Raw genomic sequence first — 27274 nt, 5'->3', positions numbered from 1 at the left:
GCTGTTGGGGAGAGGCATTGAGTGGAAGCTGAGAAATTTTCTGTTTTTTTCCCTGTCACTCAAAAAAAAACATGGGGAGAAAGAGAAAATATGAAGGATGGTCATCCTGGATCATTCTCCCAAACCTTCTGGTAGTGGTCACATACTGCTTTTGGCAAAAGTTTAGGAAGAGGCGGCTTAGGGCTTCCGACCGGAACTGTGTGCAAGAAATAACTAGTGATCGGGGCTGATTTTTGCTATGTTTATCAAAAGATTAATTAAAAAGAAAGAACTTGCCATTTATATGGTGCATTTCATGTCCTCAAGATGTCCCAAAGTGCTTCCCAGTCAATGAATTGTTCTTGAAGTGCTGTCCTGGAAGTATATCTAATATATAGATCTACAGTTTGATATATATCTATATCTTGTTTAAATTCATTTTAAGCAATCTTCCCTAGAATTTCTTTGCTGTAATGATGAAAAGTTTGATCATTTTGATTCTAAACAGGCTGACTGTTTCTCTTTCTAGTTCATGGGTAGTAGACCAAGCTTAATACCTCCATACTGTCATGGGCAAGATCAGCTAGCACAGAAAGGATCAAAGCTGGGATCCTTGTGGGCTGTGTGACATTATGCAGTTCCTTTATTGTCCAAGCTATTGGGGCACCTCATGCTAAAAATCTGATTTATTTACTATGTAAATTAATATCTAGTGACACAAAATGATTACATTTTGTAACAAATGTTTGGAATAGTCTGCCAAGATGAGGTAAACAATTTTACAACACCAAGTTATAGTCCAACAATTTTTATTTGAAATCTACAAGCTTTCGGAGGCTTCCTCCTTCGTCAGGTACACATTTACCTGACTAAGGAGGAAGCCTCCGAAAGCTTGTAGATTTCAAATAAAAATTGTTGGACTATAACTTGGTGTTGTAAAATTGTTTACAATTGTCAACCCCAGTCCATCACCGGCATCTCCACAAGATGAGGTAGGAGAGACTGACATTGTAGTGTTCAAAATACAGTTTGATGCTAGACTGGTACAGTTAGAGTACTAAAGCTTTTGTTTTTATAATTTGACAGCTGAAGCCTGATGGGAAGAATATTTTACAGTGATTGTAATAAAGCTGTTTTAAAGTTCTATTCCATGGGAAATTATATAGTTTCCTTGTATTACATATATATTGGTAGTGTGATTGTAATGTGCAGTTTACTTGGTTTTTAAGACTAGAAGAATGTAATTTTGTTTCCATGGAAGTTAAATTATATTTTTCTCATTAATTAGCATTGAACAGCATCATCGTGAATAAAGGAACTTTCAGTTGGTCCAAAGAAGATCCCCCATGCCTTAACAAGTAAGGAGCAAAATGAACATTTTTGGTGATTGTTACATGTAGGGTGGTACTATATAGGGTGCCGTCCACCACCTTGTCTGGTAAAAGCAAAAATGGCTTTTCATTTCTTTTAAACCACTGCTACTATTGCTGCCATTTGATGCTACTATTACCTTTTGGGTGGGGTCTGAAATTTAATTTAATTTTTAAATCTTTACAAAGACTTGCCATTCTGGGTTTCCAATCCCACTAAGGAGCTGCTCAGCTGACGTAAGTCCCATCATTAAATGGGTCCATATGTTTGGCATTCTTTCTGATTCTGGATTATGATTGGGTGGTGTCAGAGCCTGAAACTTTCAGTACTAGCCAAATGCAAAGCAGTATTTGGCTGGCATTGAAATTTATGGCACTCAGGAGTGAAAAGAGTAACCATCTATACTGAAGACATCCACTGATCCCATTTGAGCAGGGAGACCCAAAGTGGTAGATTTCTGTGGAGCTGGCAAATAAGATTAATGTTTAAATCAAGACATTGGGGGAAGTATATTTTTATATCAGAAGTACTTTTCCTGTTGTCTGATGGAAATGTTGTATTTCATTGAGCCACACAAAGACAAAAGGTGCAGTTTTAAGAACATAATAAATAGGAGCAGGAGTAGGCCACATGGCCCCTCAAGCCTGCTCCGCCATTCAGTCAGATCATGGCTGATCTTCGACCTCAACTCCACTTTCCCGCCTGATCCCCATTTCTCTTGATTCCCTTAGAGACCAGAAATCTGTCTATCTCAGCCTTGAAAATATTCAACAACTCGGCATCCACAGCCCTCTGGGGTAGAGAATTCCAAAGATTCACAATCCTCTGAGTGAAGAAATTCTTCCTTATCGCAGTCTTAAATGGCCGACCGCTTATCCTGCGACTATGTCCCCCTAGTTCTAGACTCTCCAGCCATGGGAAATAACCTCTCAGCATCTACCCTGTCAAGCCCCCTCATTATCTTACATGTTTCAATTAGATCACCTCTCAATCTTCTAAACTCCAGAGAGTATAGGCCTATTCTACTCAACCTTGCCTCATAGGACCCTCTCTCTTCCCAGGAATTAATCTAGTGAACCTTCGCTGCACCGTCTCTAAGGCAAGTATATCCTTCCTTAGATAAGGAGAGCCAAACTGTACATAGTACTCCAGGTGAGGTCTCACCAAAGCCCTGTACAACTGTAGTAAGACTTCCTTACTTTTGTACTCCAACCCCCTTGCAATAAACATTCCATTTGCTTTCCTAATTGCTTGCTGTACCTGCATGCTATCCTTTTGTGTTTCTTGTACGAGGGCACCCAAGTCTCTCTGAACACCAACATTTAATAGTTTCTCATCATTTAAAAAATATTCTGTTTTTCTATTTTTTCTACCAAAGTGAACAACCTCACATTTCCCCACATTATACCATCTTCTTGCCCACTCACTTAACCTGTCTATATCCCTTTGCAGACTCTCTGTCCTCCTCACAGCTTACTTTCCCACCTTTATATCGTCAGCAAACTTGGATACATTACACTGGGTCCCTTCATCTAAGTCATTAATATAGATTGTAAATAGCTGAGACCCAAGAACCAATCCTTGTGGCACCCCACTAGTTACAGCCTGCCAGCCTAAAAATGACCTGTTTATCCCTGCTCTCTCTCTCTTCTGTTCATTAACCAATCCTCTATCCATGCTGATATGTTACTCCCAACCCCATGAGCCCTTATCTTGTGTAACAACCTTTTCTGTGGCACCTTTATCAAATGCCTTTTGAAAATCCAAATATACGACATCCACTGGTTCCTGTTTATCTGACCTGCTAGTTACATCCTGCAAAAACTCCAGTAGATTTGTCAAACACGATTTCCCTTTCATAAAACCATGTTGACCCTGCCTGATCATATGATTTTCTAAGTGCCCTGTTACCGCTACTTTAATAATGGATTCCAGCATTTTCCCAACAAGTGATTTCAGGCTAACTGGCCTGTAGTTCCCTGTTTTCTTTCTCCTTCCTTTCTTGAATAGCGGGGTCACATTTGCTACCTTCCAATCTGCTGGGACCGTTCTAGAATCTAGGGAATTTTGGAAGATGATAACCAATGCACCCACTCTCTCTGCAGCCACCTCTTTTACAACCCTCTGATGGAGGCCATCAGGTCCAGGGGATTTATCAGCTCTTAATCCCATTAGTTGCTCAAGTACTTTTTCTCTACTGAAAATAATTACTTTAAGTTCCTCACACTCATTAGATCTGTGGTTCCTCACTCTTTCTGGTATATTTTTGTGTCTTCTACTGTGAAGACAGGTACAAAATATTTGTTTAATGCAGCTGCCATTTCCCGACTTCCCCATTATAATTTCTCCTGTCTCAGCCTCTAAGGGACCAACGTTTACTTTTGCTACTCTTCCTTTTTACATACATGTAGAAGCTCGTACAATCTGTTTTTGTATTTCTTGCTAGTTTACTTCCATATTCTATTTTCTCTCATCAATTTTTTGGTTGTCCTTCGCTAGTTTCTAAAACTCTCCCAATCCTCAGGCTTATTACTCCTCTTGGCAACGTTATAGACCTTTTCTTTTAATCTAATACTGTGCTTAACTACTTTAGTTAGCCACAGGTGGATCACTTTTCCCGTGGAGTTTTTATTTCTGAATGGAATGTATATTTGTTGAGAATATTGAAATATTTCTTTAAATGTTAGCCATTGCTTTTCAACAGTCATACCCTTTAATTTGGTTTCCCAATCTACCTTAGCCAACTCACCCCTCATACCTATGTAATTGGCTTTATTTAAGTTTAAGACTCTAGTTTCTGACTAAAGTACGTCACTCTCGAACTCAATGTGAAATTCATCATATTATGATCACTCTTCCCCAGAGGATCTCTTACTGTGAGATTACTAATGAACCCTGTCTCATTACATAATACAAGATCTAAAATTACCATCAACTGTAAGCCAGTCTTAGTTTAATATGGATTTTAAAAACATTGTCCATAAAACTGGGGGCAGTGGGAGAGGAAATCAGGAAACATAGGTTCGGAGACTAGCATTAATCTTATTTAGCTTTGCAAAACACAAGATCATTTACAAATTAATTACTCATTTGAACACACTTCCTTCTGAGAGTTCTTTAACCATGGTTATCTCACACCATCTGAAACAGTAGATAGGGTGTAGTTCTATGTTTCCTGTTCTGCTTCACTCTTGGCTAGAAGGGAACTTCTGGATTTCTAGAACTGAGAGCAATTATAAGTGTATTTTCAGTAACAATTTGCATTGAAAAAACAGATTTCCAAAATGTTGTCATGATTAGTGGGTTGGGTGGGGGGCTTGCTGTTGACCCCACTCTTGCTCTGCTGTTGTACTGTATTGTAAGGAGTCTGTAGTGATCCCCAAATTAAGTAAGTGTGAAATAAGCACCATGAAATTGAACTATATACAAACAATTGTATATTGATTTTGTAAATCCCATCCCAAGACTTCAGCCTACACTGGATGTGAAAATGGTTTGAATCTTCCTAGCGGTTGATCAGAATCTGCCTACTGTAATGAGTAAATCGTATTCCTTGGAAAAATGTTGTCACATAATCTGCAAGGTGCTGTACTTGCACAGATTTGAATGGCTTGTACACAGTGGCATAATTGTTCAATTAAGAAAACTAAAACATTTAAACAAATTGGTAAATGTTTATGAAGGCAATTTGTTAAGTATTTTCATTAATACTAATAGCTTTTTGAAAAATCGAACATACCTAATACAGATCTGTTGTGAATTGCAGTGAATGCAGAATACTCCTGTTGCAGGTTGTGATGAGGTTTTTTTTAAACAGAATGAAGATATCTCACCTGATCAATACTACTTCTAAAAACTAACTACCTTAATTTGCTAGGACAACTTAAATTGGACCTTGTACATATGTACAAGGTAGGTTGCTGTTTGTGATCCAAGCCATTCATGTCTGCTTTCTTTAGTTTTTATAGATTATCTAAATTAACATGGAATAAATGGACAGTGAATGTCCACGGATCCAGCAGCACCGATCACTTTTGTAAAGTGGATCTTGTGCCCTCTATGGATCAGAGTGTGCCTTTTATTTGTCCAATTTTGCAGTAAACTTTGCAAGACCCCCAGGGATTGTTTTTTTAAAAACTTATTCATGGGATGTGGGCGTCGCTGGCAAGACCAGCATTTATTTCCCCATCCCTAATTGCCCTTGAGAAGGTGGTGGTGAGCCGCTGCCATGTATCGCTGCAGTCCGTGTGGTGTAGGTACTCCCACAGTGCTGTTAAGTAGGGAGTTCCAGGACTTTGACCCAGCGATGAGGATATATCGGAGAACCCTTGCCACTGTACTCCAGCTTATTAGAATAATGTGTGCTGCTAAGTGACCTTCTCAAAATCAAAACACTGAATAATGTACACTCTTATCAGGTAATGGCTCGGGGTATAAACTGAAACTTTTAATTAATGTTATATATGTAAATAAACAATACTTGGCACAATTGTATATTTACTGTGATTATGCACTTTACTATTTTCCTCAATGTCAAAACAACAAAGTTGCTTCTAATGCATTTAACCCTTAACAGTGATCCTTGAAATGTGGTTGCTCACTTCTGATGCAGCGATATGCTGTCATGGAGCCTTTGATTCTACAGTACCTTTTGGCGTCAGACTAACTCCTGATTGGGAAAAAAAAGTCAGCCTCAGATATACCATTCAAACACTTTTGAAGATTTACTAAAGCAAAGGAGCAGGCTCGAGGGGCTGTACGGCCTGTTCCTGCTCCTATTTCTTATGTTCTTATAACTGGGGATATGGGGATAGGGCAGGAAAGTGAAATTGAGGTAGATGATCAGCCATGATCTTATTAAATGGTGGAGCAGGCTCGAGGGGCCGTATGGCGTACTCCTCCTATTTCTTATGTTTCTTATATTCTTAAGGATATTAAAAACTCTATCTCAATTATATTCATTTATCAGCCATTCACAAGTTCCCAATTACATAGGGTGCTTGTATCAACCACTTTGAATGATCTGTGATTGCTGGAAAGTAACACTTCATCCACCCAGCTATCAGTGACACTACTGGATAAAATAACACCAATGGGTCTGCATTAACATTTTGTTTGATGGGAACAAACCACGGATGGATGTTAATGTTTTTGGTGTACTAGACCATAATGTATATTCTCTGCAGTGTGCAAAACCAACATCTGTGGTGGGTAAAATTTTGGAGTCTATTATTAAGGAGACAGTAGCGGAACATTTGGATAAATATAATTTAATAGGACAAAGTCAGCATGGCTTTACGAAGAGGAAGTCCTATCTGACAAATTTGCTGGAGTTCTTTGAGGACATAACGTACAGGGTGGATAAAGGGGAACCAGTGGACGTAGTGTATTTAGACTTCCAGAAGGCATTCGACAAGGTGCCACATAAAAGATTATTGCTCAAGATAAAGAATCACTGGATTGGGGGTAATATTCTTCCATGGGTGGAGGATTGGTTATCTAACAGGAAGCAGAGAGTTGGGATAAATGGTTCATTCTCGGACTGGCAACCAGTAGCCAGTGGTGTTCCGCAGGGGTCGGTGCTGGGTCCCCAACTCTTTACAATCTATATTACCGATTTTGGAGGAGGGGACCGAGTGTAACATATCAAAGTTTGCAGATGATACAAAGATGGGAGGGAAAGTAGAGAGTGAGGAGGACATAAAAAACCTGCAGGGGGATATAGACAGGCTGGGTGAGTGGGTGGAGATTTGGCAGATGCAATACAATATTGGAAAATGTGAGGTTATGCACTTTGGCAGGAAAAATCAGAGAGCAAGTTATTATCTTAATGGTGAGAAACTGGAAAGTACTGTAGTACAAAGGGATCTGGGGGTCCTAGTGCAAGAAAATCAAAAAGTTAGTATGCAGGTGCAGCAGGTGATCAAGAAGGCCAACGGAATGTTGGCTTTTATTGCTAGGGGGATAGAATATAAAAACAGGGGAGGTATTGCTGCAGTTATATAAGGGATTGGTGAGACCGCACCTGGAATACTGCATACAGTTTTGGTCTCCATACTTAAGAAAAGACATACTTGCTCTCGAGGCAGTACAAAGAAGGTTCACTCGATTAATCCCGGGGATGAGGGGGCGGACATATGAGGAGAGGTTGAGTAGATTGGGACTCTACTCATTGGAGTTCAGAAGAATGAGAGGCGATCTTACTGAAACATATAAGATTGTGAAGGGGCTTGATCGGGTGGATGCGGTGAGGATGTTCCCAAGGTTGGGTGAAACTAGAACTAGGGGGCATAATCTTAGAATAAGGGGCTGCTCCTTCAAAACTGAGATGAGGGGAAACTTCTTCACTCAGAGGGTGGTAGGTCTGTGGAATTTGCTGCCCCAGGAAGCTGTGGAAGCTACATCATTGAATAAATTTAAAACAGAAATAGACAGTTTCCTAGAAGTAAAGGGAATTAGGGGTTACGGGGAGTGGGCAGGAAATTGGACATGAATTTAGATTTGAGGTTAGGATCAGATCAGCCATGATCTTATTGAATGGTGGAGCAGACTCGTGGGGCCGATTGGCCTACTCCTGCTCCTATTTCTTATGTTCTTGTGTTCTTATGAGCAATAACTGACTTCAACCCATACTCATGGCCACCCCCTCGAACTAGCCATCTCACGTGGCCTTTCTACTCCCAAAGTCTCGATCACACACAAAGCCATTTCTGATCACTTCCTTCCATCCCTCATCACTCTCATCCTTTCCCCTCTCCAAACCCACTTCCTTCTGCATCGGCCCCTGGGGGGAAAAAAAACTTTTCCACCAGATCAGTTACAAGCTCCAAACTATCTAGCCTTTGGCACTCCGTTGGTCACCACACTTCTGCATCTGTTGCTCTGCTCCTTCGCTCCCTCACTTCCGCCTATGATGTCCTTGTCCCCAGTAAAATCCTTACTCTCTTCCACCCAAGTAGTTGCCCCGGATACAGACCCCATCATGTCCAAAGAGTGCAGATTTGAGCGTATGTAGTGCATGACTGGTTAAACCATTCATCACCAGATCTGGCTGGACCTGCTCGCCTCTGCCAAGAATGATCACTACTCCAGGATCATCCTAGAATTCAAAGATGACAACCCACTTCATTTCTCCACTACCAACCATCTCCTTAAATCCCATTTCATTTATACCTAGAGCAAATTAATCGGCAAGAAGTTGTAGCAAATACTATACTGGTAGTCGGACAGGATTTGATAAAATACCTGACATACTTTTACTATGCTGAAGAACTACTGAGATACTTTGTTCTCAAATAAACTCTTTCAATGTCTTTCATATTATCTTAATTTCCTGTCTTGTATTGGTATATTTATTGCATTAGTGTATTTAGTGCTTTATTTCCATATTTTTCTCTCAGCATTGAGGTAGAAATTCCTGAAGGCTCTCTGGTGGCTGTTGTTGGACATGTTGGATGTGGAAAATCTTCCCTACTCTCTGCATTGCTTGGGGAAATGGAGAAAATAGAAGGCTATATTGCTGTCAAGGTAAAACATCTTGATGCCCTTCTCCCCTTATGTCCCATAATTCCAAATTGACAGGAAACTGAAATGTTATAATTAAAATGCGAGGGGGGGCATAATCTGTAGGCTGAATATAAGAACACATACATTTAGGTTTGGTGCCTACTATGATTGGGTTGCAACTGCTGCTTCTCACCTCTAAATGATGGCACTATCATTCAGTGGGTTATGGTGTGTGGTCAGGAGGTTGATAGAAATGCATTCATACATTCTATGATGAGGTGTACTGCTCCCCAAGCAGCTTGTGAGAAGCTCCTAGTAGTCGTTGTCCATCTAGCATGGTTCAAACCTTCTGTTGTCAATTGTCCAATGACTTGCTAGTGACTTGTCTCTTGGGTTGCGGAAAGTCAATGAGCACATTTTCTTTGGGATCAAAGTGACTCCAAGATGACCTGTTTGGTCACCATTCAGGACCAGGTCGACCCGCCATGGAAGACTTGGTAATCCAACTTGATGATCAGCCAGCTAGCCCGGCCCATTAATGGAGTTTGGTGGGGTATATCTGTCACTGAGGCCTGGGATACTTCCCATTTTTCCAGATAACCATACAAGACAAAGCCTTAGGGTAGTCCTGGCTGGACAAGTAGCTTACCAGTGCTATGCTCTAGCAAGCTATGTAGTTTTAGTGGTTAAACTTCTGCAGGACTTCTTTAAGTACTTGGGAGTCCCTAAGCCTTAGCTTTGCAAAGCTGCACCTAAGCTCTCTGAACTTTGGTAAGTGGGATGTGTCCTTTTTGAGACAGTTTGTGCATTCCATGTTGGGCAAACAGAATCCCTATGTGTTGTGTGGCATAACACCGTGCTAAATGGGATAGATTCAGACCAGGTCTAGCAGCTCAAAACTGGGCATCCATGAGGCGCTGTGGGCCAGCAGCAGCAGCAGAATTATATTCTAGCACAACCTGTAACCTCATGGCCCGGCATATTCCTCACTCTACCATTACCAACAAGCCAGGGGATCAACCCTGGTTCAATGAGGATTATGGAGAGCATGCCAGGAGCAGCACCAGGAGTACCTAAAATGAGCATGGAACCTGGTGAAGCTACAACACAGGACTAAATGCATGCTAAACAGTGGAAGCAACATGCTATAGACAGAACTAAGCGATTCCACAATCAACGGATCAGATCAAAGCTCTGCAGTCCTGCTACGTCCAGACTTGAATGGTGGTGGATAATTAAACAACTAACGGGAAGAGGAGGCTCTGTGAACATCCCCATCCTCAATGATGACAAAGTCCAGCACGTGAGCGCAAAAGACAAGGCTGAAGCGTTTGTAATCATCTTCAGCCAGAAGTGCAGAGCGGATGATCCATCTCAGCCTCTTCCCGATATCCCCACCATCACAGAAGCCAATCTTCAGCCAATTGGATTCGCTCCAAGTAATATCAAGAAACGTCTGAGTGCACTGGATACAGCAAAGGCTATGGGCCCCGACAACATCCCGGCTGCAGTGCTGAAGAATTGTACTCCAGAACTAGCCGTGCCTCTAGCCAAGCTGTTCCAGCACAGCTACGACACTGACATCTACCCGACAACATGGAAAATTGCCCACAAAAAGCAGGACAAATCCAATCCAGCCGATAACTGTCCCATCAGTCTACTCTCAATCATCAGCAAAGTGATGGAAGGTGTCGTCGACAGTGTTATCACGTGGCACTTACTCACCAATAACCTGCTCATCGATGCTCAGTTTGGGTTCCGCCAGAACCACTCTGCTCCAGACCACATTACAGCCATGGATAAAAGAGCTGAATTCCGGAGATGATGTGAGAGTGACTGCCCTTGACGTTAAGGCAACATTTGACCATGTGTGGCACCAAGGAGTCCTAGTAAAATTGAAGTCAATGGGAATCAGGGGAAAAACTCTCCAGTGGCTGGAGTCATACCTAGCACAAAGGAAGATGGTAATGGTTGTTGGAGGCCAATCATCTCAGCCCCAGGACATTGCTGCAGGAGTTCCTCAAGGCAGTGTCCTAGGCCCAACCATCTTCAGCTGCTTCATCAATGACCTTCCCTCCATCATAAGGTCAGAAATGGGGATGTTCTCTGATGATTGCACAGTGGTCGGTTCCATTCGTAACCCCTCAAATAATGAAACAGTCTGTCCCTGCATGCAGCAAAACGTGGACAACATCCAGGCTTGGGCTGATAAGTGGCAAGTAACCTTTGTGCTGGACAAGTGCCAGGCAATGACCATCTCCAACAAGAGAGCGCCTAACCACCTCCCCTTGACATTCAATGGCATTACTATCGCCGAATCCTCCACCATCAACACCCTGGGGGTCATCATTGATCAGAAACTTAACTGGACCAGCCATATAAATACTGTGGCTACAAGAGCAGGTCAGAGGCTGAGTATTCTGTGGCGAGTGACTCACCACCTCACTCCTTAAAGCCTTGCCACCATCTACAAGGCACAAGTCAGGAGTGTGATGGAATACTCCAATTCCCTGGATGAGTGCAGCTCAAACAACACTCAAGAAGCTCGACACCATCCAGGACAAAGCAGCCCGCTTGATTGGCATCCCATCCACCACCCGAAACATTCACTCCCTTCACCACCAGTGCACCATGGCTGCAGTGTGTACCATCCACAGGATGCACTGCAACAACTCGCCAAGGCTTCTTCGACAGCACCTCCCAAACCCTACTACCTCTACCTCTACCACCTAGAAGGACAAGGGTAGCAGACACATGAGAACAACACCACCTGTACGTTCCCCTCCAAGTCTCACACTATCCCGACTTGGAAATATATTGCCGTTCCTTCGTTGCTGGGTCAAAATCCTGGACCTCCCTACCTAACAGCACTGTGGGAGAACCTTCACCACACTGACTGCAGCGGTTCAAGAAGGCAGCTCACCACCACTTTCTCAAGGGCAATTAGGAATGGGCAATAAATGCTGGCCTTGCCCGTGTCACCCACATCCCATGAACGAATATTTTTTAAAAAAAAGGTGCATTTTCTCATTATGTGGAATTGGAGATTGTTCAACATGGTGGATGTCTGCGTGAGCCAGCCACTTGTTGACCCAAAAAAAACGAAGTCTATTTGAGAAGAGGATAATGCTGTACATTAATAATAATTGATGTATAGCTTCATGGCGCATTGATATGAGTCTAATTTGAATTGCAATTGTGAAAAAAAAATCCTGTGCTAAATCCTAAGCTATTAAAATAGCTTACTTTGTACTACTGGATAATTCAAATTTTTCAAGCAAAAATGACTTTGTCTAACATCAACAGACTGTATTTAAACATATTTTGCATCTGTGTACGATTTATTTTTCTGGCTCTTGAGTTTTCAAAGTGCCACATTTTTGGAAAGAAGTTATTTTTGTTTTGGTAGTAGATCCTTTTACTTCAGGACCAACTATTGGCATATTGTTAATAATTGTAGAAAAATGATCACTAAAAGCCCAGAGGTTTGGATGATCCTATGGACAAACTAAATTATTGGATGAAAGAATGCACAATCATACATGGAGACAATCTGTGCCATGCGTGATGGGATGCATTTTATTTTATTTAGCTTGACTAACCAGTTTTGTTCTAATTCATTATTTACGTAGGTGCAGCTTATGGGCACCTGGGAACAATTGAATAAAAGTTTTCCTTGCCTCGAAGTTTTCCTAATTGTTGTGCAATATCAGCTATCATTCTTGCCTATTTAAAATGGCAAATGAATGAAACTACAGATTACATCGAGGACAAAGATTTTGGGAAGAAAATGACTTTTTGTTTCTATTTATACACAGGGTTCAGTGGCATATGTTCCACAGCAAGCGTGGATCCAAAATGCATCTTTAAGAGACAATATTATCTTTGGTCAGGAATTAATGGAAGAGTGGTACAATAGAGTGGTTGATAGCTGTGCACTTCTACCTGACCTGGAGATTCTGCCTGCAGGAGATAAGACTGAAATAGGAGAGAAGGTTCAGTATGCATATGCATTTTATAAATTCGTGGTCACCGTACTCTGAGATTTGGTGACTTTACGTCACGTAAAGGGTTATAGTTTGTAGTTCAAAATTTTTGAGAGTGAAAGACACTTATTTTCCTTATGCGTGATCCATCACATCACCAATGTGCATTGGTGGATCACATATTGCACCTGTAGAAATTAATTGTTAAATATTTAAGAGTAGAAAGTGTAAAACATTTTGTAAAAGCAATGCAAGAAGGATGCACATGTATACATACATGGGGACATTAGGAACAGGAGTAGGCCTTTCAGCCCCTTGAGCCTGCTGATGGCTGATCTGTACCTCAACTCCATTTAGTCGCCCATACATGCTGGGGCAAATGAGTTTGTGCCTGCAATTTGCCACATGGTGATTTTCAAATTTTGGTTGGGTCATTTGGAAGCAGAGGAAAACACTACAGGAAAGGGGAGATGAATAAATCTGGAGTTGAATATGCACAGGCTGCTGTCTGGTTAGAAAGTGTCACATTTCCTGATTATCCTCTCAACTGGGGATTTAAAAAGAGAAAGAAAAATTTAAACAAAAATGGGCTAAAGAAATAATGAGAATTGTGTTCTTTATGGTAAGTATTGCTTCTAATATTCATTACTTAAGTCCTTAATCTATATTAATTTCCAAAAATTTCCATAGCCTATACCTGCAACAGAACTGTAAATGACTGGCAGATTTTAAAATTCTGTAACATTGTTGGAGAAAGAAAATCTCTTCTCAATTGTCATTTTTTACTACTTTTCTAAAGAAACCTTTTGTCTTGTGTTATTTAACAAAATGCAAAATATTGAGCCTTCCAGAAATTACAGTTCAGATCCATAAAAAGATATTGACACAGTGATCCATTTTAACATGAATGGTACACTTTTGTCCAAACCAACAAAGAAAGCTTTTACAGCTAGTTCTACTCTGTTTTCATCAACAGGATCAAATAATTAAAAGTCTAAGTTATAATTAATTTTGTTTCCTCTACAGGGTGTGAACTTATCAGGAGGACAGAAGCAGAGGGTAAGTCTTGCTCGAGCAGTTTACAGTGATAATTTGGTGTATTTTCTGGATGATCCACTCTCTGCTGTTGATGCTCATGTTGGTCGCCATATTTTCGAAAAAGTGATTGGACCCAAAGGTTTACTGAACGGCAAGGTGAGCAACATTAGAAACTTAACTTGTGATGAAAAAATGTTTTAATTTTTTTCTCCGCCTACCATTATTTAATAAATATATTTGGGTAAAATTAACTTTATTTACAGACCCGTGTCCTGGTGACTCATGGCGTTAGCTTCCTGCCTCAAATGGATAGGATTCTTGTTATGGTTGATGGGAAAATCTCAGAGCAAGGCACCTACAAGGAACTTTTAAAGCAAAATGGGGCATTTGCAGAATTCCTTCGTACTTATGCTCCTACAGAAAATGAAGGTGGGTTGCTACAAAAGAGTATGTATTTGTAAATATAGTCTATTGTGTTACACAAAAACACCCCTTCAGTATTGCCTTTCATAACAGTATAATCCTGCTACCAGTGCAGTGTAAATCCAGCTTGGTGTGATTTTAAGACCTTTTTATCTGTACTACTTGTTGACGGGCATTAGATGATTGGTGACGTGAAGACCCTGCACTGTTGTCTCCCCTACTTGCTTGTGCATCGGGATTTAAAGTCAAAGATTTGCTGTAGTGCTAACACTGCAGAGCTTGCTTGTACTCCCGGTCTGGAAAGTCACTCTGGTTATTTGTTTAAATGTGCCATGAGTCTATTCTGCTCAAGTTGTATAATGTGTAGATTAATCAGGACAATAATCTTTTGGCTAGATGTGTTGATTCCACTTTTAAAAAACTGAATTAATTGCTGATGTTAGGAATCTGCCCTTACTACACTTTGAAAATTTGGTGGGGGACATTTTATAATTTTTTGCATCTTGCATTTGCGACTTTAAATGTTTTTGTTCTTGTTTTGGACCCATCTGTTTTATGTCGGAACTGGATCAAAAGGTGCAAAAAGTTTTCAGGTGTACGTAGGTGGCTTTAAGAAATGTAAATCCTTGTTTTGTATATGGAAATCGTTCAGCATAAAACAGATGCAAGAAAAGTGATTTAACTTTTATGGTGTTTTACTTTTGCGATAGCTGAAACATTTGATAATCTTACGAGCACTAATTTGGGTGCAGCATATAGCAGTATCTCCTTCACAATGAACTTTTTTTCTGCCATCATGCAGATACTAACAAAAGTGTGGAAGAGGAAAAAGGTTTGTTTTGTCTTTTTTTATCCTGCAGTATAGCTGAAAGGAGCTGTAGATGCATGATGAGTTTTGAAGTAAGAGTATCCAGCACCTTAAGTTACTTTTATATAGAGAATTATATGCGTGAATAATTTGACCTTAATTGAAGACAAGCATACACATATTTCACAAACGTTAAACAATTTTTAAAAAGCAGATGCCTGATCTGTTGTATATAAATATCATATAGGGAATTACACCCAGCAAAGCATTTTGCTAAAATAGTACTCCTTGCAATGACCTAGTAGTTCTAACAGTGTAAAGAGAAAAAGGTGAAAGTGCTGAAAATCTGAAATGAAACGTAAACAGCTGGAAATACAAAACAACCTGTCTTTTTTTTTTTCAAATCCTGACTGACCTAATGTTTTGAGTCAGACAGAGTGGAACTTTCGATGTCGGCGGGGACGTAAACGGCGGTAGCCTGACTTCAGTGGAAAGGAAAAACGGGTGGCCAAAGTTGGTCAATCGGGAAGTGTTTTTTCATGCAAAGGGTAGTAGAACTCTGGAACTCTCTTCCCCCAAAAGGCTGTGTATGCCAGGACAATTGGAGCTTTCAAGACTGAGATAAAATAGATTTTTGTTAGGTAAGGGTATCAAGCGATATAGGGCAAAGTTGAGGAGCAGATCAGCCATGATCTAATTGAGTGGCAGAGCAAGCCTGAAGTTACTGAATGGCCTACTCCTGTTCCAAAGTTATTTCCAGCATTTTCCGCTTCACTTCTAACAGTAGTGTGTTGGATTTCCAAATTGCTTGATTTTGAATTCCAACCTTGGTTAACAGTAGAAATCTGCTGCTTTTTTTATTGGGTGAGTTTTACCAGTTTGATAGGCCACTATAATGGAGCACTGAGTAACAGTGGAGGGGGGAGGGAAGAGAGCAGCACCTTTTCTATGCATATCCCACAAAAGCGTGTCTTCCATCTGCCATTGTTGGAGACTGTCAAGAGTGCCAGGCCCTGCCCTCACAGCTGAAAACAGTGAGTGTGGCAGAAGTGGAACCTAATAGAATGTTGGCGAGCAAGGGTTATAAATATGTAAAGTACTATTTGTTTTAACTTTTTTACAGTTTTTGACAACAGCATTTGGAGCAAGCTTTTTTTTTAAGATGAAAACATTGCTAATGCCAACACTGACTCCAATTTTACTATCATTAGCACTATTCTGGAAATTGTTTCTGCTTGGATATAAAATAAGATATCTTTGTTACAAATATCAGAATCCTATAAAGTGACATGAATCCCTTCATGCCACTATGACTTCTAAATTGCTCAACGTTCAAAATTATGGAGCCAAAATGCATTTATTTGGTGACTCCCTCCTTTAAACTGTGCTTGGATTTTCCCTGGATTGGTTCCATTGTTTTGCTGTGGCATTTTTCATGGACTATTATGGAGTTGCCTGTTATTTATTGAAAAGTTGGAGGAGTTTCCAGCTATCAAGGCCTAAATTTTAACACTGAGCTGGGAAGGTGGCGGTGGGGGGGGGCGGATTCCTGACTGGAAACCCGGAAGTACGGGTCTCCCGGACACACGTACGATTTTGACGTAAGGGTTTTTTTTTTGTCTGTTTCCCGTCCGACAGGCCAATCTGATTGACGGGCTGGCTGTCGGTCGGACGGGGGAAGAGGAAGGGAGCAGATGCGAGAAAGTAAGTCTTTGTGGGGGGGTTTGGGTTGGGGTCATGGGGGCCGGTAGTCATGGGTCATGGGGGGTGTCAGGGCTCATCGGGGGGATCGGGAGATCTCCGGGGAGGGGCTTGCGGCAGGTAGGCTTGTTGGGCCTGAGGGAAGAAAACCTGTTCCTCCGGGCCAACAAGCAGTGCTATAAAGGCACTTACCTGCTGAGCCAGGCCTCCTAGCTTCCTCTCGCGTGGCGTGAAGTAGATGGCCCGGGAATCCTGGCCCCCTGGCGTTAAAAATTAAAAAAAACCTGTAAAAGTAGTGGCCCGCAGCCTCCTTGAAAGCTTTTAATGACCAACCCACCTCCTGAGAGCGGGTTGGTTGCTTGTCCCACCTCCGTTAAAACCGGGAGAGGCCGGGTTTTAGATTTTAAAAATTTTTACTGCCCCCAACCCACCAGTTCTTCCAGGTTAAAATTTAGACCCAAAATTCTCCAACATTGCAATCCTCAAAAAAAAACCTCAAATCTGCATTCTTAGTGCTCTGTGTATTGAGCTGATGCCTTTTTAACTGCAACTTAGCTGCATCCTTATCCGGTTGCATTTGCATGGAAACAATCTATTGTGGATTTAGCCTTTTAGAAAATTAATTTGAAATATTTCTGATGAATTGAATGGTAAGCTAAAATTGAATAAGTTTAATTAAAATGTGTGATTTTATAGAGAGCATAATGGGGAATAAGGAAAGTCCACTTGTTTCAACATACTGAGCCATGGACTTAATTTTAATGTGAAATGGGGAAAGAATTTATTTGTAGACTAGTTTCTAAAAAATTAAACAGTGCAGTTTTTATATTCAAGTGTGTATCTGAAGATTGTACTAATTCAAGTCATAATGGATTAGCAACACAGAAAAAATACTTCAGGCTGTAAGTTTGAAATTGGTAGATACTCCCAAACAGGTACAGTTGCTGCATTGTAGACACTTGGAGCAGTATAATCTGTTATCATAATTGCTCTTCTCCAATCTTCCTCAATGGAATGAGGATACAATATCGAATGTCTAATTTTTACTCTTTCATGCTTTGGAATTAGATGACCTAACAGAAAAAGGACAAGATCGGAATCACATTAGTCCACAAAAGACATCATTAAATTTCCTCCAAGGGTATGCTTTCTGTGCATTTTTGAGCTATCATTGTATGCTTAACACAAACTATCTTTGAAACATTTATTCAAATATAATGAACCTTTGTTAATTGTGTGAAACATCAAATTTCCAATTTGCTTTTTACTGTGTAACTCATTGGAACAGCACATCTGTTATCAACTCATTCCTATATTCACTTTCATGAAAATCTGTATAGTTCAAGAATATATAACACATGGAAATATTATTGAAGCATGCATTATGAAGAAACTCCAGATCCTTTCCCTCCTGACAAGTAGCCAGCTTGTCAATGTGGCTGGCTTTCACATGGGAAACCTGGAAGCAAAATATAATTATCTTCAATTAAGTTACGGTCACATAATCTGATGCACTCAACTCACTTCTGGGTTTCCTGCACGAATATATACCCACACACTCAGTTCCTGGCTCCAAGTCAAAATCATGCTCCTAATGTTAAAAAAACATTATAATTCAATCATTTTTGCAAGCAAATGGCTCTTGCAGGTCAGATTAGCAACTGAAAGATTCAAAGTTTGCATCAAGTTCAAGTCGAGCTGTAGCTTGCAAAACCTCAGGATTGTTACTCTGTACAGCACTTGTGACACAGTGAGATTTAGAATCACAACTTGTTGCCTTTTCTGTTCCATTAAATTCAGCCAAACCCTCCATTATTGTACTAATTTGGTGAGCGATGACCAAAGAGAAGTTCCACTGTATAATTGTTGCTTCCTCTTTTGATAACTACAGAATGAGAAAATTAACCTCATCGTCTAATGATGAGGAAGCAACACCTACAGAGCAGAAAAATGCATCAAATCTACGCGACCCCAGGGAAATAACAAAACAAGCAGCTGCTGCGAAACTTACAGAAGCTGACAAAGCTCTGACTGGTAGGGTAAGGAAATGCATAAATCTTATGGCTGATGTTGCCTACATACAATGAGAGGAATATTTTCAAATAAACCTGAGTGCTGTTTTAGTTAATGCACACATTATGTTAATTTAAAAAAATTGTAATTGTTTTAAGCCCCCACCCATGCAACCTTCAGTGAGTGAGACTGTCTAACGCATAGACACTGATTGATACGGTCCATAATGCTGCTTGATGGGCCTGCGAAGTAGTATACTTTATTGCTTATGGAAAGGATACTAGTCTCAACATTTACTTAGGAAAGAAAAGCCATTTATTTTATTGTATACTTGAAAGACACTTTGCTACTTACAAATACACTTAACTTGGCTTCATATTTTTTCAGTTGCTTGAGGTTAACTGTGGAAAGTAAACATTTTACTAGCTTAGTTGGTGTTTGCCTAATAGGCTAGATTGTGTACATATTTTTTTAATGAGGTGTGAGCTTAGGGGTTCATGTAAGTGGCGATCTGGTTTCTTTCTCATTAGCTTATGTTGGCTGAATCAGATGGAAAACTTATTCATGGACTGGGTGACATTGTGGGTTAGACACTGGTCTTTCTCCTCTGGGATCTAGTTCAGACCCATGGGATGAAAATCACCCCTGTCTGCTGGTTTTAGAAATAAGTTTGGGCAATTTCAATCCATTTCTTGGGCATGGGCGCTCAGCATTAAATGGGCAATCTCAATCGGAGGTCACTGGATAGCAAAGTAGGGAAAGCTTTATTCTGCATCTAACTGTGCAGAAACAGGATACAAAATATGCAGTATGTCCTTGCACTTGTAGTTTTGCTTCTAGTTAACCTTTTCCAGTTTTGCCTTCTCCAAACTTGGATCTTCCAAGGATGTACTCAGTGTTGTAACTCGATCACATTTAATATTTAGTGCCATATCCATGTTACTCTGCCAATTTGAACAAAAGAATTGAGGGTAGATCTGCTGGCCTAGTAACTCCAATAATTGAAGTGGCAGGAGTGAGATCCCCACAAGGTGGTGGTCTGATGGTAGATGTGTGGTGTTGGCATCAGCCTAACATCTGGGTCCAGCTCTACACCCAATATCCATTGCACATCATGATATGATATGAATCCAATCTAATGATGCTTACATACAGGCATGAGCCTTGCTGGTGTGATGTTGAGTTAGTAGTATTATGTGAGCCAACATTTTTTTCAGTCTATTTTACTGATGCCACTAGTGGTTCTTTTGAACTTTTCTCTTGTTCTGCCAAAATTCCAAATTCACGCTCCTTCTCTTCCCTACATGGAATTTGGAACCTCTTAGTTCATTAAATAATCCTAAAACTGGGTTAATGAATCTTTTTAGCAACTACAATGATTCTCAAAAGAAACCATATATTTGCTATGGCTTCATCTTTTTGGAAAAGTCAATCTATTTCTTTATCCAAACAGAGGAATAGTAATATTTTTGTAAGCTAGGATACCCCTCCTCCCAGTCAACGTCCTTGGAAAGGAAGTAAGTAGAGTCTCTTTGGATCGAGTTGGCTCCAAGGTAACATATGTTAATAAAATTGAGTCAACATAAGAAATAGGAGCAGGAGTAGACCATACGGCCCCTCGAGCCTGCTCTGGCATTCAATAAGTTCATGGCTGATCTTCAATCTCAATTGCACTTTCCCGCCCGATCCCCATGTCCCTTGATTCCCCAACAGTCCAAAAATCTATCCATCTCAGCCTTGAACATATTCAATGACTTAGCATCCACAGCCCTCTGGGGTAGAGAATTCCAAAGATTCATGACCCTCTGAGTGAAGAAATTCCTCCTCATCTCAGTCTTAAATGGCCAACTCCTTATCCTGGGACTTTGTCCCCTAGTTCTAGACTCTCCATTCAGGGGAAACAACCTCTCAAGCCCCCTCAGAATCTTGTATGTTTCAATGAGATCACCTTGCATTCTTCTAAACTCCAGAAAGTATAGGCCCATGCTACTCAACCTCTCCTCACAGGACAACCCCCTCATCCCAGAAATCAATCCAGTGAACCTTTGTTATAAGAACACAAGAACATAAGAAAAAGGAGCAGGAGTAGGCCAATCGGCCCCTCGAGCCTGCTCCGCCATTCAATAAGATCATGGCTGATCTGATCCTAACCTCAAATCTAAATTCATGTCCAATTTCCTGCCCGCTCCCCGTAACCCCTAATTCCCTTTACTTCTAGGAAACTGTCTATTTCTGTTTTAAATTTATTTAATGATGTAGCTTCCACAGCTTCCTGGGGCAGCAAATTCCACAGACCTACAAAATTATGAGGGGCACAGATAGGATGGATACTAAGGAGCTTTTTCCCTTCGTTGAGGGTTCTATAACAAGGGGGCATAGATTCAAGGTAAAAGGCGGGAGGTTTAGAGGGGATTTTAGAAAGAACTTTTTCACCCAGAGGGTGGTTGGAGTCTGGAACTCACTGCCTGAAAGGGTTGTGGAGGCAGGAACCCTCACAACATTCAAGAAGCATTTGGATGAGCACTTGAAATGCCATAGCATACAAGGCTACGGACCAAATGCTGGAATATGGGATTAGATTAGACCGGGCTTGATGGCCGGCGCGGACACGATGGGCCGAAGGGCCTCTATCCGTGCTGTATAACTCTATGACTCTATGACTATCCTCTGAGTGAAGAAGTTTCTCCTCATCTCAGTTTTGAAAGAGCAGCCCCTTATTCTAAAATTATGCCCCCCAGTTCTAGTTTCACCCATCCTTGGGAACATCCTTACCGCTTCCACCCGATCAAGCCCCTTCACAATCTTATATGTTTCAATAAGATCGCCTCTCATTCTTCTGAACTCCAATGAGTAGAGTCCCAATCTACTCAACCTCTCCTCATATGTCTGCCCCCTCATCCCCGGGATTAACCGAGTGAACCTTCTTTGTACTGCCTCGAGAGCAAGTATGTCTTTTCTTAAGTATGGAGACCAAAACTGTATGCAGTATTCCAGGTGCGGTCTCACCAATACCTTATATAACTGCAGCAATACCTCCCTGTTTTTATATTCCATCCCCCTAGCAATAAAAGCCAACATTCCGTTGGCCTTCTTGATCACCTGCTGCACCTGCATACTAACTTTTTGATTTTCTTGCACTAGGACCCCCAGATCCCTTTGTACTGCAGTACTTTCCAGTTTCTCGCCATTAAGATAATAACTTGCTCTCTGATTTTTCCTGCCAAAGTGCATAACCTCACATTTTCCAATATTGTATTGCATCTGCCAAATCTCCACCCACTCACCCAGCCTGTCTATATCCCCCTGTAGGTTTTTTATGTCCTCCTCACTCTCCACTTTCCCTCCCATCTTTGTATGATCTGCAAACTTTGATATGTTACACTCTGTCCCCTCCTCCAAATCGTTAATGTAGATTGTAAAGGGTTGGGGACCCAGCACCGACCCCTGCGGCACACCACTGGCTACTGGTTGCCAGTCCGAGAATGAACCATTTATCCCAACTCTCTGCTTCCTGTTAGATAACTAATCCTCCACCCATGCCAGAATATTACCCCCAATCCAGTGATTCTTTATCTTGAGCAATAATCTTTTATGTGGCACCTTGTCGAATGCCTTCTGGAAGTCTAAATACACTACGTCCACTGGTTCCCCTTTATCCACCCTGTACGTTATGTCCTCAAAGAACTCAAGCAAATTTGTCAGACATGACTTCCCCTTCGTAAAGCCATGCTGACTTTGTCCTATTAAATTATGTTTGTCCAAATGTTCTGCTACAGTCTCCTTAATAATAGACTCCAAAATTTTACCCACCACAGATGTTAGGCTAACTGGTCTATAATTACCAGCCTTCTGTCTACTACCCTTTTTAAATAAGGGTGTTACATTAGCAGTTTTCCAATCTGCCGGGACCTTTGCCGAGTCCAGAGAATTTTGGAAAATTATTACCAAAGCATCCACAATCCCCACTGCCACTTCCCTCAAGACCCTAGGATGTAAGCCATCAGGTCCAGGGGATTTATCCGCCTTGAGTCCCATTAATTTACTAAGTACCAATTCCTTAGTGATTTTAATCGTATTTAGCTCCTCCCCCCCCCTGTTTGTCCAGTGTTGGGATATTCTTAGTGTCCTCTACCGTAAAGACTGAAACAAAATATTTGTTCAGCATTTTTGCCATCTCCATGTTTCCCACCATTAATTTCCCGGTCTCATCCTCTAAGGGATCTATGTTTGCCTTAGCCACCCTTTTTCTTTTTATATAACTGTAGAAACTCTTGCTATCTGTTTTTATATTTTTTGCTCATTTATTTTCATAATCTATCTTCCCTTTCTTAATCAATCCTTTAGTTACTTTTTGCTGTCTTTTGAAGACTTCCCAATCTTCTATCCTCCCACTAAGTTTGGCTACCTTATATGTCCTTGTTTTTAGTCGGCTACTATCCTTAATTTCTTTACTTAGCCATGGATGGCTATCATTTCTTTTACACCCTTTTTTCCTCAGTGGAATATATATTTTTTGAAAGTTGTAAAATAACTCCTTGAATGAACACCACTGCTCATGTACCGTCTTACCCTTTAATCTATTTTCCCAGTCCACTTTAATCATTCTGCTCTCATACCATCATAGTCTCCTTTATTCAAGCTCAGTACGCTTGTTTGAGAACCAACCTTCTCACCCTCTAATTGGATATGGAATGTAACCATGTTATGGTCACTCATTCCAAGGGGATCCTTAACTAGGACATTATTAATTAATCCTGGCTCATTACACAGGACCAGGTCCAAGGTTGCTTGCCGCCTTGTAGGATCAGTTACATACTGCTCACGAAATCCATCCCTAATACACTCAATAAACTCTTCCTCATGGCTGCCCTGCCCTATTTGTTGCACTGTCTCTAAGGCAAGTATATCCTTCCTTTAGATAAGGAGACCAAAATTGTACACTGTACTCCAGGTGAGGTCTCACCAAAGCCCTGTACAACTGTAGTAAGACTTCCTTACTCTGGTATTCCCACCCCCTTGCAATAAAGGCCAACATGCCATTTGTCTTCCTAATTGTGTACCTGCATGCTAACTTTTTGTGTTTCTTGTATGAGGATACCCAAATCTTTCCACACCAACATTTACTAGTTTTTCACCATTTTGAAAAAAATCTGTTTTTCTATTCTTCCTACCAAAGTGAATAACCTCACATTTACCCACATTATACTCCATCTGCCAACTTCTTGCCCACTCACCTAACCTGTCCATATCCCTTTGCAGACGACTCACATCTTACTTTCCCACCTAGCTTTGTATCATCAGACTTGGATACATTACACTGGGTCCGTTCATCTAAGTCATTAATATAGATTGTAAATAGCTGAGGCCCAAGCACCGATCCTTACGGCACTCCACTCGTTACAGCCTGCCAACCTGAAACTGACCCATTTATCCCTACTGTTTGTTTTCTATCCATTAACCAATCCTCTATCCATGCTAATATATTACTCCCAGCCCCATGAGCCCTTATCTTGCGTAACAGCCTTTTTATGTGGCACCTTATCGAATGCCTTTTGAAAATCCAAATATATTACATCCATTGGTTCCCCTTTATTTACCCTGCTAGTTACATCCTCAAAAAACTCTAATAAATTTGTCAAACATGATTTCCCTTTCATAAAACCATGCTGACTCTGCCTAATCGTGTTATGATTTTCTAAGTGCTCTGTTAGCGCTTCCTTAATAATGGATTGCAGCATTTTCCCAACGTCTGATGTCAGGCTAACTGGCCTGTAGTTCCCTGTTTTCTCTCTCAACTATCACAGGAGGGTAGGATTGATGTGCCTCACATCCTATCTGGGGATCCACCTATCTGTTTCATTAATTGGAATTGTACTTGCCCTGTGCTGAAATGGATGTCAGTAGTTGTTTTTCTCCAAGTTGAGATATTGCATTACCATCTCAGAGCAGCAAGGCTAAAAACTTATAGAACTCCTCATGTATGATTGACCAGTTTTTGAATATTTGTCAGCCTGGGATTTGAGCCATCGACCTCAAGATTGTGAAGTAAACAATATTTATTTTATGGCTTTGTGTTTTCTCACTATGATTTTGTTAATTTGTAATTCAGATCCTTTTGACTAAGTTTTTTTTTTAAAATTCAGGTAAAATTTTCTGTTTTCTGGGCATATATGAACGCAATTGGAATCTGCATTTCTTTCTGGATCGTTCTGTTCTACCTATGCCAACATACAGCTTCCTTTTCCTCTAACTACTGGTTGAGTTTATGGACAGATGATCCTGTTGTTAATGGGACCCAACAGCATACCACACTCAGACTGGGAGTATATGGTGCACTTGGAATAATTCAAGGTTTGTGAAATTGCTTTGATTTGTAATGTTAATATAGAAAAAACTTTCATGTTGAGAAAGTTACTGGTTCTGAAAATATGTTACGGACCATTAGGCATCCTAATTCAGGGGCATTTGGACCACAATGAATATTACATCCACTGCAAGTAGGTGGTTTTGATGAATTGTTGCTTCTAAGGCATGGATTCTATTTATAGCACCCATTGGGGGGAATTTATTGCAAGTATCTGAAGTTACTGGTTTTAGTTTACCTTTAAACTAGAAGTACCATTGTTCTACTTTATCCAAAATAGTAATATGTGATAGTGAATATTTTTACTTGATATAACAGTAAATTGCTCTTGAAATCTATCCTATAAAATTATATTACATTGTAGAAAATATACCATATTGTGCAAACCATTTTAACTCTTTTCCCCCCCCCACCCCCCCCCCCAGCCCAAGACAGCTATAACTGCACTTCCAAACTGCCAACCAACTAGCCTTTGGCTCTTCATTGTCCATGGTACATCTGCAGCTGTTAGTTTGCTCAACCACATCCTCAGCTCCATCCTTGATGTTCTTGTCCCCAGAAAAAGCTTCACTGTCTCTCTCCCAGTTGTTCTCCCTACTACGGCCCGTCTTTACGCTTTCAAGCCCAAGGGGTGCAAACTTGACCATTCGTGGTATGCAACTGGTTTAGCTATTCATTGCCTGATCTGGGTAGACCATATCAAGTTCTATTGGGCCCTTCTCTGCCAAAGCTGCCTACTACTCTAGGATCATCCTGGAGAGCAAAGAAAGTCACTGGCTTCTTCATTACCAACCACCTCCTTAAACCTCTTGTCTCTGCCCTCTCCAGCCTCTATCAAGTGTGAGGAGCTCATGGATTTCTTTATCACCAAGATAGACTATCCATTCAGTTGGCTCTGCTACTTCCCCCTCCACCATAGCCCTAGCCTGACCCCCATCCAATGATCAAAGTCATAGTTTTTGGCTCCAGTTACAAACTCCGTACCCTCGCCACCAACTGCAACTCCCTCCCTGGCCACTGTCTTGGGTGAAACCAGGCTGTTCACAATCCCAGTGTCGTATTTGAGCCATGCTGAACTTCTGACCCCATAGAACCATAGAAAAGATACAGCGCAGAAGGGGGCCATTTGGCCCATCGTGTCCATGCCGGCTCAAAGAACAACCAGGTGCCCATTCTAATCCCACCTTCCTGCACCCGGTCCGTAGCCCTGCAGCTTACAGCACTTTAGGTGCAGGTCCAGGTACTTTTTAAAAGAGTTGAGGGTCCCTGCCTCTACCGCCAATTCGGGCAGCGAGTTCCATACGCCCACCACCCTCTGGGTAAAAAAGTTTTTCCTCATGTCCCCTCTAATCCTTCCGCCAATCAGCATAAATCTATGCCCTCTAGTTCTTGAACTCTCCGCTAGGGGAAATGGGTACTTCCTGTCTATCTGGGCCCCTCATAATTTTGTACATCTCAATCAAGTCACCCCTCAGCCTCCTCTGCTCCAAGGAAAACAACCCCAGTCTATCCAATCTTTCCTCGTAGCTGCAATTTGCAAGCCCTGGCATCATTCTTGTAAATCTTCTCTGCACTGTCTCCAGAGCAATTACGTCCTTCCTGTAATGTGGTGACCAGAACTGCACACAATACTCCAGCTGTGGCCTTACCAGCGTCTTATACAGTTCCATCATTACATCCCTGCTTTTGTATTCTATACCTCGGCTAATAATACGAGAGCATTCCGATTGCCGTCTTCACAACTTTATCTACCTGTACTGCCACCTTCAGGGACCTGTGCACATGCACTCCAAGGTCTCTCACCTCCTTACCCCTCTCAATATATTCCCGTTTACTGCATATTCCCTTTTACTGTTTGTCCTCCCTAAGTGCATTACCTCACACTTCTCCGGGTTGAACTCCATTTGCCACTTTTCCACCCGCTCCACCAACCCATTGATATCTTCTTGGAATCTACAGCTGTATCCTCTTCACTATATAAACTACACTGCCAATTTTTGTGTCGTCTGCAAATTTGCCAATCATGCCCCCTACATTCAAGTCCAAATCATTAAAATGTAGCCCAACACTGAGCCCTATGGCACA

At 41.1% G+C, this 27274-nt stretch overlaps 1 protein-coding gene across 1 annotated transcript in view; it reads left to right on the top strand.

Annotated features, from left to right (window-relative positions):
- abcc1 (ATP binding cassette subfamily C member 1 (ABCC1 blood group)) overlaps window positions 1-27274 on the top strand; it is a 95983-nt gene that overhangs the window by 43686 nt on the left and 25023 nt on the right. The window contains exons 15-22 of the mRNA XM_068003222.1: window positions 1268-1337; window positions 8751-8877; window positions 12675-12851; window positions 13869-14036; window positions 14144-14309; window positions 17881-17953; window positions 18704-18851; window positions 24969-25176. Coding sequence (XP_067859323.1) covers window positions 1268-1337; window positions 8751-8877; window positions 12675-12851; window positions 13869-14036; window positions 14144-14309; window positions 17881-17953; window positions 18704-18851; window positions 24969-25176 — 1137 coding nt within the window. The remainder of the gene's footprint in view (window positions 1-1267; window positions 1338-8750; window positions 8878-12674; window positions 12852-13868; window positions 14037-14143; window positions 14310-17880; window positions 17954-18703; window positions 18852-24968; window positions 25177-27274) is intronic.

The sequence above is a fragment of the Heptranchias perlo genome, chromosome 22 (genome assembly GCF_035084215.1).
Source record: "Heptranchias perlo isolate sHepPer1 chromosome 22, sHepPer1.hap1, whole genome shotgun sequence".
Taxonomy (NCBI): domain Eukaryota; kingdom Metazoa; phylum Chordata; class Chondrichthyes; order Hexanchiformes; family Hexanchidae; genus Heptranchias; species Heptranchias perlo.
This window is presented reverse-complemented; position numbering and strand designations above follow the sequence as displayed.